This window comes from Platalea leucorodia, assembly GCF_965183815.1.
Source record: "Platalea leucorodia genome assembly, chromosome: 3".
NCBI lineage: Eukaryota > Metazoa > Chordata > Aves > Pelecaniformes > Threskiornithidae > Platalea > Platalea leucorodia.
This window is the reverse complement of record NC_138825.1, coordinates 26450414-26469779: the sequence shown is the minus strand read 5'-3', so window position 1 is coordinate 26469779 and position 19366 is coordinate 26450414. Positions and strand designations below refer to the sequence as shown.

Sequence of the window (19366 nt, the reverse complement as noted above, 5' to 3'; positions counted from 1 at the left end):
GGAAGTTTGAGGAAGCAAGCCCAACCTTTTGGTTTTATTCTGTTTTGGAGGGCAGAGTAAGGTGCTTATATCCATCTAGCTGTCCGATACGGACTTAACTACTCGCTCAAAATCAAGCTTTTCCTCTCAGAAAACCAAAACCCCAAATAAGCTTTGAATGAGCGCAGGGCCTCTGACGAACAGCTGGGAGATTCTCCCAGTGCCACAGGGGACAGTGTGCTGAAAAGGCAAACCTGGCCCCTTGGCTACTGCCTTAGACTTTTTTCTTTCCCTCATTTCTCAAGGTCACAAGACGGCACGGCACCCCTGCTCTACAGCCTTAGTCAGTACTGCTGTGGGAAGGTGAACTGCGAGGGAGGGGAAAGATGGGGAAGAGAGTTTACCTACTTTTTTTGATCAGCGATAAGCTTAATGATAGGCACCTCTTTAATTTTAGTGCTATTTTTGCATTTCTGTGTGGAATTAAGAGTGGGTTTAGAGGAGATAAACAATGCTACATTTAAGATAATGTATTGAACGCCTTCATAAAAAGAAGTTTTAAACCTAACATGGAAATATGGACAGCCATGTAAGACGCAGCCAGTATTGCTCAAGTTGTTTAGTTTTTTAAAGAAACAAAGGTATTGGAAACCATTATCTGATGTTCTCAATTCAGTTCTGTAACGGGGCATTATGCAGCAAAACTATCTGCTGCCCAGAAACGCTTCTGCTCGAGCAGTGAGTAGCTATGCTAAACCATGTGCCTGCGGTTCCTCCGCTGCATTCTTCTGCCCAGTCTTGAAGCTATTAGCCAGAAGTTTATTTTTCTAGACTCTCGTATTTCCTTCCTCAAATATTACAAAATTGTTGTTAAAACTCAGTTTATTAAACATTAACATAATTGAATGGCTTTATAGTACAGCCACAGTACCAATAATTATATCCTGTGCAATTACAAGAGTCAGGCATTTAAGGCTAAACAGCCATTTCAAAAAAAGTTTAAATACACATTTTATTATTTCACAGAGGAAACTGTAGTAAAGGATTTTGTTTCAGGAACTCACTGACCTCACCGTAGTACCTTAGATAAAAACTCAGAGTCCAAAAAAGAAACTGAATACTTGTTTGCCGAAGTTAATTTTGTGTTGAGCGATTCTAACGGCCGTGTTCTTTCTCTTCTAGAACTATCGTGGCACTGGTATATAACGTGCTGAAAACCCTGATGGAAATGAATGGCAAGCTTTTTGATGAACTTACAAGCTCATATAAAGCTGAAAGGCAAAGGTAGTGATTTTTCTTCCAAATGCACGGTGATGAATACCTATTTAGAATGTACCAGCTGAAAAGAGACAAAACTTACCTGTTGTGGCTGCGGGGTTCTGTAGGGGAACTGCTCACCAAAGATTTGCTGCTGGCTGCCACCTGCGTACGAAGCAGCCGCGCAGGCGCGTGCCAGCGGTGCGGTGGGAGCTGCAGCCCCGGGGAGGCGGCAGGAAGGGCCCGGCTCCCTGTCCCGCCTGGGCAGGGAGCGCTCGCTCTCCTGGCTGGGGAAACAGGGCTCTGCCGCTGCAGGGGCAGGTGTCTGCAGAAAGCTGAGCTGGAGAATACCTCATAGCTCGGCTGAAACCTCTCTTACCCTACTAAGCAGCACCGTTGGAGTACGGGAGGCAGGGCGTACCTACCCTGGGCCAGCTGAGACCACGTGCTAAGCCTCTTCAACAGTTGTGCTCTCCTCCCCCCAAGATGCTCAGTCCCTTAATTTGTTTGCATGGGATAAAGAACCTCCATAGAATTGCAGTTGTCTGTGCAAAACCGCACCACAGCAGTTGTCTGAGTTTGCCGGAGCAAAGTTACAGTTCTACTGCTAACCGTTACCAGTTTGTACGCTCCCTTTTTAATAGAGGAAACTGTAATTGCCTCTAAAAATAGCTTTGGAGAAGAGCTCACAAGAGGAATGACTAGATGTAAATCACAGTTGTTAAGTAACTGCGTCTCCACGTTGCGCTTAAAACATATCTGAAATTGGTACTTCGCTCTTCCCTACAGAGAGAAAAAGAAAGAATTGGAACGCGAAGAGTTGTGGAGAAAGCTGGAGGAGTTAAAGCTGAAGAAGGCCATGGCAGAAAAGCAGAACAGCACTCACAATGTGCTAAATGCACACAATACAAGTGCCAAATAAAAGAAGTGACCGCCTCTACTCGGCAGATGTACTTTTTTGTACCCTTTTGAAATAGATAAGCATTTGCAGAAGAAACCTCATCAGTATAATAGAAACGGCCAATTTTTCTCTGGCAAATGTAAAGATTTGAATTTAAATACAGCAGTTAAGTGATGTCATTACCACAGCATATTGTAAATTTGTCTGATTATTGATATACTGTCACTTCCAATGTTTCATAGAACTGAATTATCATCTTTAATGAGTGAAATAATTACGGGAGTGGTGAGAATTATGACTTGAATTTTTGATTGTGTTGCACATAGGCAGTATAGTTTGCTATGTACATTTTTTTCCTTGTTTTATATGTGCTTTTCACATCGCTGCATACTTTGGTTAAGATTATAGAAAAGGCTTCTAGTTGTGCTGTATTTTCTCAAATAAAACCAAGGTACGTTACCAGTAACTTGAGACACGCAGTATGTGCCCCTTACAGCACTGAAAGGAACTCGACTGCGGTGCTGTCCTTGAACTCCCGATTGGATTCAGGTTTAGATTTATCGAATGCTCACATTAGAACGAGGCAAAGTAGGGAGCGAAAGGCAGCCTGAACGGGTTGGGGTGCTCCACTCCCCTTGGCGAGTGCCTCTGCCCCCTTCTCGCTGCCTCTGGGTCCTGGGCTGCTTAGAGATTTCCTCCTGCTACAGCTGAGGATGGAGCTTCCCCTAGAGAGCCCATCAATGATGCTCCTCCCCGGCCCAAGGACTCCCTGCGGAGCAGCGCAGGTCTCCGAGAGACTGTCATCTTGGATGGTTCTGTGTTAGTTTTAGCATCTCATAGACTAAAGAATGAGACCAAAATTGGGATTACTTTTTTTTTTCCCAGTAAGGAGGGAAGGATGTCAATAAATAGTTCCTTGTTTTATTTACAGAAAATGCAGTCTGTTTCTTAAAGGTGGAAAGTTGACAATAGAAGTCTTGTCTGTTTACTTGATCAAGTATTTTTCACATCTTTTATCAGAGTACCATTCCAATCTCTTAAATTGCAGTTGTGTGGAAGAAAACTTTTGTAATGAAAGATCTTTGGGGAATTGAGCAGCATTCAATAAAGTCTTTATGTTTGTATTTAGTGCTGTATATCACATCTTTGTGTTTACAAAGACCAGGAGCATTAGAATGGCTTTTACAAACAACCTTTTAACTGCACACGTGTCCCAATAACCTGTGGCAAAAGCGCTGGAGGTGCAGGCTGCCAGGGTGCCATTTTTATGAGTAGGGTGGGAGGCTCTGTTCTGCTCTGTTCTGCACGGAGCGGGTGGTGCTCAGAGCGGCTGGGGCAGGGGTCGGGGGCTTGTTTTACCTCTCCCCTGACTGCTTTACTGACTTTATTCCAGCAGTTTCCAGGGGGGGAAGTCTCTACTACACTCTTTGAGTTGAGTTTATTACACTTTTTTGTTGTTATTTGTCTCTAAGTAGTTGTGTTTCACAGAGGAAATAGGAGTAACGCTGCCTGAAGTGGCTTACGCTCCCAAGAGCTCTGTCTGATCAAAACCAAGTAGTTGCTACTCTCTACACGTCAGCTTTATATAAAAAGACTACATAATCAGCTGACCAAAGCAGACTCTGCCACAGTAAGTGACTGCCCAGAATTTGGGGGTGGGGGGAATCCTTTGTTTTTCGTGGTGCTTCTTAAAGTCCTGAAACCAGATGTTAAACACTGGGGGGCCTGCAAGGGTGCGCTTTGCCAGCTCGGGAGGGAGACCACTGTCACGCAGACACAGTTTACCTCAGTTTAGTACTTCGGTGCCTTTTTTCCGTAGAAGAATAAAACCCCCAATTTGTGATAGCTGAAACTATCTTCTGTCCTACAGTCTAAAGGAAATACATACATTATACAGACGTTGGGGAATCTAACACTTACCTTGCAGCGGTACAAAGACCAAATTACTGGCATTTGTAGCTGTTATGAGTTGTTCAAAAATTTACAAATATGGGCATCAAGAGTGAGTAATAAAACCCAACACTGGAGCTATAAGAGGCTGTTTCAAACATTGTGCAACACTTGCTATGAGAATCGTTCCTATAAATAGGTGTATAAAAGAAAGGTTTCCCGGCCAGAATCAGCTGGCCTGCTCTAGTAACAACATTTCCTTATAAAACAGCAAATCTTGATAGCTGAGATGTCATGACTGAAGTTGACCACTATGGCAGTTTATTAAAAAAAAAAAAAAAGGTACATTAAATACTGCAGAAAGGAGTGCATCCTTTATTTAACCACACCTCCTACTTACCCCAGAGCTGGGGCTTACCTTCCCTGACCTCCTTAGCAAAGAAAGAACAAAAAAAATGCAGTAGGATGCAAATTGTTGTTTCTAAATATTTCTGTAAAAGCCAAGAAAGAGCTGCTGTAGTATCATTTGGTAAAGGAACGCTTGGGTGTTTCTTTGACAGCAAGGAGGTAAGAAAGCTCAGTTGTCTCTTACCTGTAGAACAGGCCCTCAATTTCAAAGAATGTACACAATACCTTATTTGAAGTATTTTTTTTTTAATATTAAAGTCACTATACTTTAAATCAAAAATGTCACATAATAGAATTCCAGTGTATTTTGTTTTAACGCATACTTTGGAGAGGGGAAGCCAGACTGTTTTGTGGAGTACTTTAAAGGCAGCCAAGGACAGAGCTGCGTTAGGGTAGGAGATGCAGGCCATCGCTCAGGCAGGAGTTAAGTGCTCTCCTGTTCTGAGAAACACTCAAACACTGCCCCTTTCTTTTAGAACTTAACCGCTACGGCGGTGACTTTCTGAGCATGCGTGAATTCCCTCGTTTCTCCCTGGTCCCCCCACACGAGGTAAGCTTGTTAAATTCAGAAGAGAAAAGCATGAGTTTGTTTGTTAGACCTGTCCTAGAGTTGTTAGCTCCTTCCTGAAGTTCAAAGGCCAGTTCACTAGGCTGTTCCTCCAGCCCTCGTTTTTCTGGAAGAAAACATACCTGGTTTGCATCTTTAATTGCTGATCGAAGTTTATTCCAGTTATTTTCTATCCCTTCTGCTATGAGTAGTTAAAAGGCAGCCTGAGTCTCAGTTTATGTGGTTCATTACTTGACGACTCCTCTTCAGATGTCTCTTTCGGATTTTGATCATCCACTTAACGCTTAGCTTGGCAAAGTCTGCTGCCTTAAACAGAGCCAAAAAGATACCACAAAGCAGCGCAATCATGTTCCAGGGATTTGCTGTGACAATCTGGAAGAGATTAAAAATATTATTCCCCTCATCTGACTCAGCAGATATTATACCTAGTCACTAACACACAAGTCCATTTTTCCAACTGTTCTGCAGCGTATTCCTTTGCGCTGCAAAGGGGGCCTGTGGTGCCTTCTCCACGCATCTGCTGCACACCACGGTTTTCCAATTCCTTCCATCAGGAAGAAAACATACTGTACCAGCTGCTAAACTCCTTTTAGATTAGTTCAGGACACTGAATTGTTTAAAACTTTACTATATTATTTAAAGATTTACCAAAATAAGCTGTCGCATTAAAGAAGATCTTCCAGAAGACAAAGCTAAAAGAAGCAACTACTGGAAAGCTTTGACAAGACCACTGTCATGCTAAACCAGCTTTCTGTTTCTGCAGACCTCCAGCAAGTACTTTATATTTCTTTTTTAACTACATTTGGTTCAAGAGTAGTTAAGTTTATTTATAGTTTGCAATTCTCCTCGCACCTCTAGGCACAAGGATGACTTCTAGGATCAGATGAAGCGAGCAGAGCTAGGCTTAGGCAGCGATAAAAAGTAGCACGCAGCTTCGGGACGTACGCAACTCAGACGGTCAGCATGAGCGCAGCATCACTAGGTCACCACCAGAGCCAGAAGGTCTTCAACAGGCGTTCCGGATTTGTTAATCCTCCTAAAAGCAGCAGCGCTGGCTGCCAGCGCTTGTGAACTATGGCCTCTTCAGCTCTGCGGATTTGGCTGGTGATGGACTTTTGGTTGCCAGGTAGGGCCACTTTAAATGCAAAATTTTAAACAGATTGTCTTTGCACACTCTGCCATTTTGCATTTTTCTGGGGAGGGCAAACGTATCTGGCCTTCCCCCCTAGAACACTAGGAAAACGAGATCTAGCTCGCGTGCTTAAAGCGCACATACCCACAGCGCACACCTGCACACCTTTTAAGCGCTCCAGTGACTGAGAGTGGTCTTGTCTGGCACATCATATGCCTCTGGCTGCAGCGTACTGAGCTGAATTTTAAAGTGCTTTTTGTGCACTTGAACGCAGTACCAAATTCTATTCTAGTAACGGATAAAAAAAATATACTTGGCTATTTTTATTACTCTGATTTAAGCTGAGGTTTCTTGCTTGTCGATTAATTTAAGAAGTAATTAAATGGGTTTCTCCAAGCACACTTATGTAAGCAAGAAGTTCAGACTTGACCTGAAGCTACGCTTTGCTAGAGCACAGGGGACACATGCTTTTTCTTAGCTACACGTACCTCTCGCTGCAAACAGAATGCTGAGCGTCACCAAGCCAAGGGAAAGGCGTCAGACGGTCCTGCCCCCCGCAGAACGCGCAGTACCCGATATAAGGAAGAGCCTAGACTGAAATTTCAGAAGTAACCTCACTCTTCCTCTGAATTTCTGCTTGGAGTGAGGTAGCAGAGGCATGCGCACGCATGCACGCACACAAACCATGGGCACGTAGAGTCAGGCAACGATTCAAAAAGGGACTAGTGTTACTCACATCTTGAACAGTCTGTATAAAAGGATCTTTCCATTCGAATACCACAAAAAACAGCTGGTCACTTCTTGGTTTAGTTCTCTGGTCAATATAGTTCACAACACTAGTCTGGAGAAAAGGGGGGAAAAAAAAACAAACCACAACGTGCAGGTTACTTTGTTCAGTGGTGTAATGAGTCTTCTGTGCAACAGAAAAGACTTGTAAGAAGGTGAAAACAGCAGACTGTTTAGGGGCTTCCAATTCAGCCTTCCTCTACCTGGAACAACAGGCTCCCAAAATATGGAAAGGGCAGTTTCCTCCATCTGTCTCACGTTCATATTTTCCTATTTCTCACTCAATAAAACACTGCAATACCATTTTTACACTGGTAGCCAGGGCCTTTATTTTATTACATAGCTCTTCCCTTTCAAGGGGAGAAATTTCATTTACAAAATTCATTTACTTGGATTAATACAGCATTTGAAAAGTTCTCATGGATGAATGCTAAATTACTTTTATTTACCAGAGAACTACACCGTGCTGGCAGGAAGACTTTTTTTTTTTTTTTTTTTTTGAAAAATCAGTTGTAGAATAAACTAGAAGATGCCAGCAAGCGCAGAATGAAAATGGAAGGGAAAAAAGCCTAGAAGTTAACAGTTAAAACCATACTTCCCAGTACTGCCCATTACCTAGGCTACCATTTGAAACTAGCACTGACTGGCAGAGAGCTTAAGCACAATTCCACCAGGGTACAGCTTAGGATACCAGATCGATGTTACAGCCGTGTGAAACCATAGTCTTAAGAACCACAATTAAGACCTCAGGCCTCAGAAAAAAAAATCATTTACCTTGCCTTGTAACACACCCCCCAGCCCAGCGGGGAACGACACGGGGTTTGTACGGAGGTTGCACTAACCCCCCCGCCGCTAGGAGACAGGATAAACGGCTCGGGAGCCAGGCAGTTACCAACAGGCAAGCACACGGGAGGTACAGCTGCACAAGCGATGGAAGGACTTCTCCCTTCTCCAGCCCTCACAGGGGTGTTTACAGCCGGGTGTGTGCACGAGGGAGTAGTGCTGCTCTTCCTACATGAGCTGACTACTGTACTGGAAGTAATGAATCCAGCAGTACTGTAACTTCATTACAGGATTGTGGCAGGAACTACAGCTATGAAAGCAGTGATTCAGCAGACACTGCACGAGGGATGACCTACTACAGAAACCTCCCCTCTACCACGGCTCAGTTTCTTTACAAATACTTCCAAGATTTCTATCAGTCTTCACACACCCTGCCCTGACCAGATTTTAGGCTGTGAACACGTAGCAGCCGGAGCGAGAACACTGTATGTGTCTATTCAGAGCATACGGGAGCTTCACCACCTCCTGTTTTGTGGTCAAACACCTTTGCTGCAGCCTCACCCTATACTTCTACAGCTCATTTAGTTATTGCAGCCTGTCATCACGCCAGCTACACTCATTCAAGAAAACTGCACACCAGGAAACAAACAGCATACAAAGCCAAACGAAGGCAATGGGAAAGGAAGGAACGACAAAATAATGACTACTGGGCTAGTTAGCAGACTGACTGACTCTGCTATTTGACCTAATATTTGTGTCCATCCTTCTGGTATGCTGTCTCCCAGTTCTAGATTTGAAGGCTAATGGAGTTCCTTATGCAATTTGGGCAGACATTGTACTGTCCAAGCAAGCAAGCGCAACTTACGACTGAGCTATTTCAGGTTCTACTGTATTATTAATAGGGATCTGAAACCCCAAATTCACATTTGTACCAATTCCTATACACCCCACAAAACCAAAACAACCCAACACAGCCTTCACCCACCCGGATGATCAGAGTCCATAATTGCTGAACGAAATGGATGTTTATGGTCACAAAAAGCGCAGCTTTTTCTGAGTTTGAGTCAGCCTTTTGTTTCCACTTTGCGACACATTAGATTTGGGCACACAAAGAAAGACTTTCAAAAATCCTACACTAGGTAAGTACCAAATGGCAAGTGATAGAGAGCTGTAGGTGTTGAAGCATGGACAGACAGACAACTGCTGTTAGCACTTACATGGCAGCAGCTGCCTGATGCATCCTTTCCTCTCCTCCGAACTAAAGTATTAGTTTGGGACTTGCGTGACTTTGGGCTTTGCCTCCTGTCCTCCTCCAGTGGAGCAGGAGGGTACCCCCTCAGTCACAGCTCTGCTCTTCCCTTAAGGCTGTGCCACATAAGGCCCTAACTGTGGGCCTTAAAGATAGGAGAACTGAAGATTCTGCTTCATTTTAATCTCCACAAAGTACTCTTTCCAAGTGTACCATAGACTAAGAGACAGTGTTGTCTCTGAAACACATGCTCTCTGAAAAGGACTGCTCTTAAAATTCTCATTTCTCATCACCAACGAGGCTCCTTCTCCCTAACCAGCACTGGGAGCAAGATAACAAACTCGAAACACAACTAGTCTCCTGTCCATTACTATGAACGGAACAGGAATGAAAGTCCAACTCATTTCATCTCTAGCTAAGTTTGCATCTTCCACCTGCATGTTTTCTAGTTTTAAATGATGCAAGAAGTTAAGTTACTCCCTGTCTCTAAGGATACTCAACAGATAAAAATCCCAAACCCAAACAAAAAGCAGACATGATAAAGCTACAAAGGATACAAGGCTTATGTTTACCTCTTCATCCTAACATCAGCCCTTGTGGTAACATAAGCAATACCTCTTTCCAATACTAGCTATTACTTAGACAATTCCTCTGGCAATTGTTCCCCACCTGGAACTAAAGGTAGTTGTGTTAATATTTCTACATCAGCCTCTTCAGAACCTTAACTCAGCCTACAGCTGTCACTTAAAACACATTTAAGGCCTCGATCTTCTGGCCTCCCCATCAGGAGATGTTTTCCTGAGATTTGTCACTAGGCCATACCAACAGCTGCACACATCAAGACATTTACGCTTTTACAGAACCTCTCCATGTGAGGAAAGAATCCAAGTAACTGTACAGCCAAAACTGCTCAGTGGCAAGTGACGTAATGGACGCGCTGAAACAAAAAACAAGTTCCTGACGCTTCACTTACTTAACCAACCAACCCACCCACCCTTCTTCCAACTCACATTACCCTAAGAACTGGTTCTGTTGGCCAGTTATTATTAAAACCATGGCAGTAACTAGTTCTTCATAAACTAAGAGATCCCCAAAAACCCTTCCTGAGGTTTTTTGTTTCTTTCGTTTTTTTTTTGTTTTGTTTGTTTGTTTTTTTTTTTTTTTTTTTTTACCTCTTGTTTGAATTCAACAGTCTCACTCCCATCTTCTTCTTTTGTTTTCACCAAGGACATCTTGACCCAAGTTCGAAAGCCTCCAGAAAACTTCCAGCTGGAGTATGAACTTTCACAGTCCTTCATGAATTCTGCTTTTTCTGGACTAAAGGAAACAGATCATTACTTTACTGACCAAACTCAGAGCAGTATCCGAGCACTGTAGGCAGGAGAATGTCAGACCTACAGGCACTTCAAAAATGTGTTCACAATTCCTTTTATGTTTCAACTACTAAAATTCAGCATACCCGAAACATTGTCAGTAGTGGTGTTTTCACTGATGGTAGCACTTGCACTCGTGTTCTTAACCGCAGAAGACTGTGGTTACCTGGTGCCCCACCACCCTAGAGTTCTGCCTGCCCCTAGGGATTGTTCTGCCTTACAGGGGAGCTCCGTTCTGCTCGTCGTCTCTGGGACAGAAAGGAGCAGAGCCAGGACCCCAGGGAACAACTCACCGCAATGCCAGGAAGCAAGAGACGGAAGGAACAGCCTAGAGGCAGGGCAGGCTGCTTCACCCCATTTCTAGGATGCAAATAATTGGTTACAATGCAGACATACTTAAAATGCTTTGAAGTTTACGTTTCGTGTATTCCTGTTATTTTGGGAACGCCGCACCTTTGGTGTAAGGCTCCCATCTGCAATAACAGGTTTGTTTTCCCAATATGCAATCACAGATATTTGTAGCCCCAGAACAGCAGGGCTGCTTTTGTGTCTTTCTTTTTTAATACTGTGACTGTAAGCCATTTTAAGGCTTCCAATACCCCTCATGCTGCAAGTGGTAAAGAGGCAGCTCTAAGGCGTATCTGGTCTCCATCCTGTCTCTACCAACTGCACAGGACACAGTCTATTAACCACGCTATTTACTTGGAGCTCCTCAGTACTGTGATTTTAGCCACTTTATGTCATCTCTATGAAATAAGCCTGGCCCTGCAGCTGCTTTTTCAACAACGTTTTATTTGAGGTGAAGGGGTAAACCACTGTGATGAGTCATGAATCAATAAAGCACAGACTACTGATTTTTACTAAAGATAGATTTCAGGTTGCAGAGATATGTCAGGGTATGCTGGTCCTTGAGACAAGGGAAAGGGTTTTGACTTAGATTAAATCCATCTTCCTAGATGAAGGGAAAGAATATACTTTGCTCATACGGCAGAGGGTGTGCATGGCTAGGTCTACTGGGAGATTAAGGTATTTTGGTCTTTCAAAGAAAGATGCAAAGAAGCAAAGCAGAGCTGAAGAAGCAAGCTCTTGTCCCAAAGCACAGACCAATCAGGAAGATTTGTCCTGTACCAGCACTGGGTGGATTGGCACTTTTCCTGTCTCTTTCCTTAGTTTTCAGAACCGGGGCTCCTTCCCACAAACCAAGATGTCTTTGTCTACAAGGCAGCAAGAGCATAGACTGATAAAAAGAATATCATACTGATGGCTACTCTGTACTACACTGCCTGCTCAGGCTTAACAGATTAATATGCACACATTTGTAGGAAGGCAAAACCTAACAAAGCCGTTGCTCTCAAGTCAGGGCTTCAGGTGATGGGCTCAAACACAGAACTCCGTTGTGCATACAAACAGAAAGGAGAAGCGTTTCTGGAAAGAAAAACTAATATACTTTGCTACCCATCAAGACAGATGATATTCCAAGAGTGTTTTAGCAGGTTAGGAATATCTTTACGGTTTGTGACACTAGCTGCTTGTTCAGGGATCCCAACAGGATGGCAGTGCCCCTCTCTAACCCTCACAAGGAAGACACGAGCAAAGCGTCAGAACAAAGCCCACTGCCTGACTGCTCCTCACTGTACAAACCAATGACATAGGGAGACCTAATCTGACAACGATTTCTTCCCCCTTCGGTAAGCGGGTACAGCAGCAGCTGATGGGACAGTACGGGAGAGCATGGTGCTTTGCCACTCAGAGGAACATACATAATTAGCACTCTGCCAGCCAGTCATATGCCTAATGCATGATTAAATACAGCATCCTAGAAAAGCTTTCCAAACCAACATGGAAAATTGAGGCAGGAAGTTATGACACAGAGCTGAACGTTACAGCCACAACTTACATGGTAAGCAGGCAGCAGTAGTATACTTTGCCTTCGACAGTAATTGTAGGCTTGAAAAAGAAAGATTAATAATATCTTAGGAGAAGCTGTGCAGAAGTGATCTGAGAAGGCATCTCCCTGCATGTGCCCATAATCCAGACCACTGCCACAGAGTCAGGGGAAAAAAAAGGAGGGGGGGGGGGGGAGAGCAGAGCAGAGCGGCACAGGCTTTGCAGAAATGATAGCAGAGGGCAAATAACGCAGCTTAAAAACCACACACAACTAAGTGAATGCAAGACAGGCAAGGAATTTTAATCTGAAGAACAATTCTCCAGGCAGACAGTTTCTTTTAATTCCCTCATCACCCCAAAGACAGACAACCTGCAAAGGCTGCACATTTTTTTTTTCCTGTTCAGGAAGTTCTTCTACCTATTACACTGTCTGTTAGATGTATGGCAAGATTCCTGGAATACTCTGCAACAAGCTCTCCCCAAATAGTAATGATACGTCAAGACCATGCAAAGATTCCTACATCACAGCAGAGAAAGAGAAGTGCAAGAGGCCGCTGTTTCACTCAGGTGAACTACAGAGCCCTGGCCTCCCCACCGCCAGTGCTCCCTGGTAACCACTGACAGTTCAAAGGACTAACAGGGAGCCCACTGCCCTAGCACAGACCACGAGAGACTGTGTTTGTCCCGACTGTGGGAGCTGCTACCCTAATTCTGGACTGGGCTCTAGCTCTGCAGTGGATCCTTCTAACACCAAGTGCTATGGACCAACCCACAAGAGCCAGAGACAGCTTAGGACGTCCCACCAGCAGATTCCAACGCAACAGCAAGAGCCAAAACCACAGATGGGTCAAACCCAATTTGTGTTTATTGCTTTTGCTTTCCCTCTCAGACAGCCACATGATCTAATAAAGGGTCAGATGGCGTGGTACCAAAAGTCTCGACCCTTCTATGTTGTAATTTATTTCTCTGCACGCAGCAATCCAGATCAGAGACATGAACATGGAGCTCTGTTTAGACCCTTAAATAATCTCTGACCAGTTCAGACTGGTATTCATCATCTCACATGACCATAAGTTATTTTACATGCTACGCTAACAATAGTTTGTCAGTAATATGTCCAGAGGATTTTCTTCTTAAACCCATGTATTATACTAATGACAGTTCAGGAAAGGGACTTGTATTTTTAGCTACACTTTTTTGGTAATTTGCAAGGGTTTCATTATTTCCTTCCCTCCAATTAATATGGTACAGACAGCAGCTGCCACTGTCTTAAAAAAAAAGAAAGAAGAAAAAAAGGCAGCGGCAGTATCCCTCCAACTCACAGGCCAACAACAGCACACAGTTCAGCAGTGTTCTGTGAAGGCCAGAACAAAACTAGCAAGCAGTGCCAGTTCCATGCAGCCTGTCGATCCAATTTTAACAGAAGAGCTGCAGAGAATAAAACCCTTGACAGAAACAACTGGACCTTATTTGAGTCCTCACCACTTGCTATGCCTCAAAAAAACCCAAGTCTCTAGATGCCATTGTTATTATTGCTTATGGCTGATGCTTGCAGCAGCCTTCACTGATACGATTATTGCTGTTTAAAGCAAAAGTGAGCTGCACATAACACTGTCTACACAGAAACCATGGTGTAGGTACAGCAGGACTCTTCTCACCAATTTCAAGGGGTTCTAGATTGTGACTTAAGATGATGGAATACCCTACACATGTATTTTACAGCAGTCTGCCTGCCCAGCCCAACCTAAGCTGTTTGCAGCCATGGCAAAAAACTGTAAAGGTAACATGATATCTCATGAGTTTTAGCATGTATCTCAGCATCTTTGATAACACTTCACATGAATTGCTGGACACAGTGCTAATAATATGCTCACATAACCAGTAAGTGAGACACTTTGTCAGGAAAAGTAGTTAAGAGCAGCCAGTAATTGAAGTTTTTAGAGGCCGTACGGAAGGACGCACAACAGTTTCTACAGATACCTTAGCCCAGACTCCATCAACTAAATTTAGCATTCGTTGATGAACCAGAAATAATTTCTATTTTCTCTTCTGCTGGAAGTTGGACAGAACAAGTACATTCCACGTGTGCATGCGGTTTCACATGCACTTCATAGTCAGGAGAAAATGTAAACTTTCAACCTGCTCTGAGCCTGTCCAGTTCATGCCCTGGGACACCAGGACAGCGATACACAACACCGAGCAAGACGAGCCATACAATTTTTACCTAGCTTTGGAGGATGCTATAAGAGACACTACTGGCCTCTTGCGCACAACTGGTTCTCTTATTGCATTTCACCTAGACATGCAGATCATTTACTACTAAGTTTAAAGGCCTACATACCTTTGCCAATTTTACCGTTATCTGGGTTAGTTCAAAACCAGTTTTAACTCTCATTCCTACTACGTGCTGCAAACAGGCACAAAGAATGCATCCCCAAACAGACACCACCATTTCCCACCTTTTCACTTTGCTCCAAACATAACCCAGGCTCAGCCTTCACTCTCCCAGCTTCAGTTCTGGTGCCTTTCAACACTGAGACAAGGCAGCTTCTCTAGGAACAAAGCGACACTTCCCCATCTCATCAGGGATTGATTCTGCCATCTAACCGGTTTGACCTGCCAAACCCAGAGGCAGGAGATTGTGATCCAGGTTTCTCCCAGGCAGCCTTCAGATGATTCTTACTGATTCATCTACACTGGCACAAACACAGCCTTGAAGCTAGGACCTTTGCAATACTGCTTATTGCCGTTTTGCACATCTAACCTGCCTTTGCACAACATGTGGCACAAGCACTTGGGACAGCAGCATGCAGACTTGCAGCTTGCTTGCAGAAATGCTGCCAACTTCAGTAGGACATATGTGTTTTAACTTGGGAAGAAAGAGCTCTTTAAAACGGCTTATCCGCAAATTGATACAATGAGCACAGAAATGTGTCTTCCAAGACTTGAAGATCAAGTTCTGTCTTGGTAAGTTGGCTCATTCTGCAAAGAGCCAGGAAGCAGATGCAACACAACTGTGCCTTCTGCTCCATGTTTCACAAGGCATGGTCTCAGACAGTGCTTGTGTCTTGCAGTACAGAAACAGCTGTGCACCTTGTTGGAGTCAGTCCCACTGTATGTACCGGTAACTGCGCCGCAAGCCACAAGAACTGAGAAAAAACAACACAGAAGGAACAAGTAGCACCTTCTACATCACTACTCTTAACTGGTGTTTTCTCACCCTAAAATATCAATGTCTAAAATACCCGGAATATTAGCATTTTATGAGGTGTTTTAGTACAGTTACAGAAAGTACTTAATGACTTAAAAGCTCTCTTTCACTGAAGTAGAAATGCTTTGTAAAAAGCAAATTCAGATAATTGGTCTTTGCTGCCCAGAGATACTGTGACTGAACGCTTCCAGTCTTTGCTGCATCTGAAAAGCACCAGTATGATCATGTCCACGCCTCCAAGAATGATAAAATCTGTTATTTCTCTTCCCCTCCCTCCCCTAATTTTGTTCTGCATATGGCCCTTATCCCCTGTCCCTTTTTCACCGAGCATCTGACTATTACCAAATTAAGGCTATTAGGTCTCATTGCGACTAATCTCTCTTGTCTACCTTTTAATCTGGATCACAGAAAGAACAACAGAACTTGAATTTAAATTAAAGCAAAAATTAACAGTTAAGGATAGAATTTATTCTCACAAGGTGGGGCTTTCAAGAAAGTTCAAGACAGGATTAATTCCACTCCTGTTAAAATTAGAACGTTGATCAGTCACTCCAATGGCACCAATGTCAAACCAATACGAAGCAATTTTGAAACCACCACCTATGAAATTACATCATTCTGTAGAATTTGCATAAAGCTTGTAATACAAACAAATATAGTTAATCTTTCAATGAAATCACAACAAAACAATCTAGGGATCTGATCTTTACAGAAATCACTTTAAAAAAAAAAGTACAGAAATACTAGTGTTCTCAATGCACTTCCCGAGCCCACTGCCCAGGACAGCACACTTCCTGATCACCCACAGCAGCAGACAGCAGTGAGCCAGCACGAATTTCAAACTTTTAGAAAGCGCAGCAACAAATGGCTGAAACATAGCTGAAGGGCAGTTTTTGTCACTGAAAAAGTCCTCAATTCATTTTCTAAAAAGCAAGACTAGTAACCTAAGACATCAAAGAGCATCAACGTAACCCCAGCATTAAAAAAAAATAAATAAAAATAATGAGAATATAAAAGCCTGTCTAATTTTCACTAAAAAAGCCCTGCTTTCACTGGTATTGTTGTAGCAAGTTCAATGCAGTTACGGGCTCATCCCTTTACATACCTGTTGATGAACTCTTGGAAAGAAGAAAACAGAAGGTAGTCAATGGCACTAAAATCTTGGTCTGTTCCATTTAAATGAAACTGCAAAAACACCAGTTCCTTTTTCTTCACATCACGAGGGCCTTGAACAACCAAAGCATACTTCTGTAAGCAAACAGAGAGATGGTGAGAGTAGCAAAGGAATCCTCATTTCCTGTTGAGGAGTTCGCCATCTGTCACTAATACTCTATAGAAATCTAAATCACACTGAGATTTTCTTGGCTGCTGTAAGTATACGTCTATTAAAATATCTAACAAGAATGCCAATTGAATCCCTCGTTTTAGTTTAAAAACTAAGTCTTTACATCAAGATTTAGTGTTTTTCTAAGAAATCTGCTTTAGTTCTATCATAGTCCTTTGGGTTCATGTGGAATTACCAGTCAAGGCCTTGCAACCTGCATTCTGCAGAGGGACAATCAAAACTATTTTGAGCATTAAAGCCTAGGAACTTTCAGCTCTTGACATCAAACAAGTTAATGCAGAGTCTGATGTGGAGAACATCAGGCTTGTCCTTGAGAAAGAGGAACAGTTTCACAGCCCCCAGCACCTCAAGTAAGCTGCTAAAAAGAAAAAAACAAACCAACAAAAAACCCCACACACAACAAAAAATGCTGGCTGGCAGAATACAACTTAAAGTAGTGCAGGCATTATATCAAACAGCAAGCTGCTGCTGCTTGCGAAAGGACTCCATCAATTTGAACAGGGCTACATGGTTCAGAGATCTCTGCCTCAGTGCCTCTCCATTCCACTGCAGGACTAGAGCCTACTGGATCAGCAAGCTTCTAAATGAATCTACCATGCAGCACAGAATGAACGTTCTTCGTTTGTTAAAACACGCAAAAAGAGCCTATTAGTGGCAGAAATTAAATTAGACTTGCACCTAGAATATTTCTTTCAAATATACTAAGGAGCTGCTTCCCAGAAAGAAATGGTGACTCGACAAAAGGCAAAACATGAAGAAGAAAACAGCTGACCAAACAGGTACCTAGACCGTTTGGCTGTTCACGTTTAGTTTCCTTAAAAACAATCTCAGCAATCACTTTGGATACTTTATTTTTTGAACATTTATTTATACAGAAGCTAGATTCCCTGAATTTTTAAGGGAAATTTAAGACAATCACTCAATGTACCCATCTTATTGGCTCAGTGTAATGAAATGCTTGGTGCCCAGTTAAGATTTCTCCAGGTGTGACAAAAATAGTATGTAATTCTCAGCAAACATACAAAAAGAGATAAGCACTCCTGCTTTAATGGAATAACTGCTACTGCTTTCAATCAAACCTAGATTTACTATGTATCAAGGAGTATGCTTGCCACTCCATTTAGGAGAGGAATGAAGCGACAGTTTCATTGTGGAAAATTACTTATTTTTGTCCCATTCAAGTTTTCATGCTGCACACACCCACACGACAGCTGATCATCCATAACACACATACACACTGAATGGGGTCTTTTACATTTCTGAAAACAAAAGGACAGATGGCTTGAAAAAAATTAGAAGCAAGGATTTTTTGCAGCACTAAGTAAATATTTTTACTTTCAAATACCATTATGAGCAGAAAACCCCCACTGAGTAAGCTTTGTTTTATTATATTATTATTATTACCATAGTCTGATTAGTAAAAGGATCTGTGTAGTTGATTCTCTGAGTGGTGCATTCAATGTCTCCTGGCTGACCTGGATTTATCAGAGGTGGAATGTGATCATAGTAATGATGCTTGCAGCTAAGCAGCCGAGCCTTGCCTGGGTAAAAGGCAATACCTGTTTGGGGAGAAAAAACATCCAAGAGAGCTGATTTCTTTCCCAAGTACACAGATTTTCATTCTGGGATTGAATCCCACAGGATACCGAGCTATCCTCAACATTCACCAAAACAATCAAATTAAACCACGTGCTTCAGCATTTTTCTGGAGCAGGACAACAGTGCCAGCTGCATCAGGACAGAACCCCTACAATGCGTTGAAAAAAATCAGGGTTCAGGTTCTGTTACAACGATTCGAGGTTCACAGAAGCTAATAAATTTCCCTAGTCTTCCCACAAGCCAGCACCTAATACATCAGTCCCTCTTGGCCCCAAATGAAATGAATGTGTAAAGTAAATTAGGAGACTATTGAAGTCAAATAGGACATGTAGCACTTCTGCAGGTACATGTTTCCAGATATTATCATTTAACATGGGAAATTTAAATTGGAAATAATATATGTACTATACATGGCAGATCAAAGATCACTGGCTGATCTAATAAAAGTGAAAGGATGCTCTTCAGAACATCTAGCATCTTCTGTTCACTGAATACAATGTCACGATAAAAATCAAAGCCATCAAACAAAAAGTGTTACCACCCCTTATTACTTACATCACTAGGTAGGCAGGTACTTCACCTGTATGGAAATTCATATATACTGTAAATCTATGATTTCAGACCAATAGCATGCATTAAAAAAACAAAAACAAACCTCAATCACCTCAGCTGTAGAAGGCTAGCAAAATAAAAGGACCAAAACTTGAAATCCTGTTATGCCACATTTAGTATTGGAAAGAAGCTTGCTTGAAGATAATCTAGACCAACTACCAAAAAAAGTATGATTTGAGCTATTAGATATGATTAACTCACACAACTGAGATGACCTGTCCACCAAAATGCAAGACGTCGAAGCAGTCAGCATATATCAGTCTAAAAATGCTTTATCCCTTCCTTCAGTGCTCCATGCTTGCAACTTGCCATCTCATCACTTTAATAGAGCAATGAAGCAAAGGGCTACATTAAGTTAGGTTCTCTGATCTGGCAGGGATCCCTGC

The 19366-nt window shown here is 42.6% G+C and overlaps 2 protein-coding genes across 18 annotated transcripts in view; one reads left to right on the top strand and one right to left on the bottom strand.

Moving 5' to 3' along the window:
* PPP2R5A (protein phosphatase 2 regulatory subunit B'alpha) overlaps nucleotides 1–3261 on the top strand; it is a 46654-nt gene extending 43393 nt beyond the window's left edge. For both annotated transcript variants that reach the window (XM_082306019.1, XM_082306018.1), the window contains 2 exons: nucleotides 1162–1263; nucleotides 2026–3261. In XM_082306019.1, coding sequence (XP_082162145.1) covers nucleotides 1162–1263; nucleotides 2026–2158 — 235 coding nt within the window. In that variant the 3' untranslated portion in view covers nucleotides 2159–3261. The remainder of the gene's footprint in view (nucleotides 1–1161; nucleotides 1264–2025) is intronic.
* Nucleotides 3262–5129: 1868 nt separating this feature from the next.
* Nucleotides 5130–19366, bottom strand: part of PACC1 (proton activated chloride channel 1) — a 90021-nt gene continuing 75784 nt past the window's right edge. For 14 of the 16 annotated variants that reach the window (XM_082306025.1, XM_082306024.1, XM_082306029.1 and 11 more), the window contains 5 exons: nucleotides 18174–18328; nucleotides 16530–16672; nucleotides 10126–10270; nucleotides 6872–6976; nucleotides 5130–5375 (listed from right to left, as the gene is read on the bottom strand). In XM_082306025.1, the coding sequence (XP_082162151.1) occupies nucleotides 5214–5375; nucleotides 6872–6976; nucleotides 10126–10270; nucleotides 16530–16672; nucleotides 18174–18328 (710 nt within the window). In that variant the 3' untranslated portion in view covers nucleotides 5130–5213. Of the gene's footprint in view, nucleotides 5376–6623; nucleotides 6730–6871; nucleotides 6977–10125; nucleotides 10271–16529; nucleotides 16673–18173; nucleotides 18329–19366 lie in introns of all 16 variants that reach the window. The other 2 variants (XM_082306021.1, XM_082306022.1) reach the window with 2 other exon arrangements.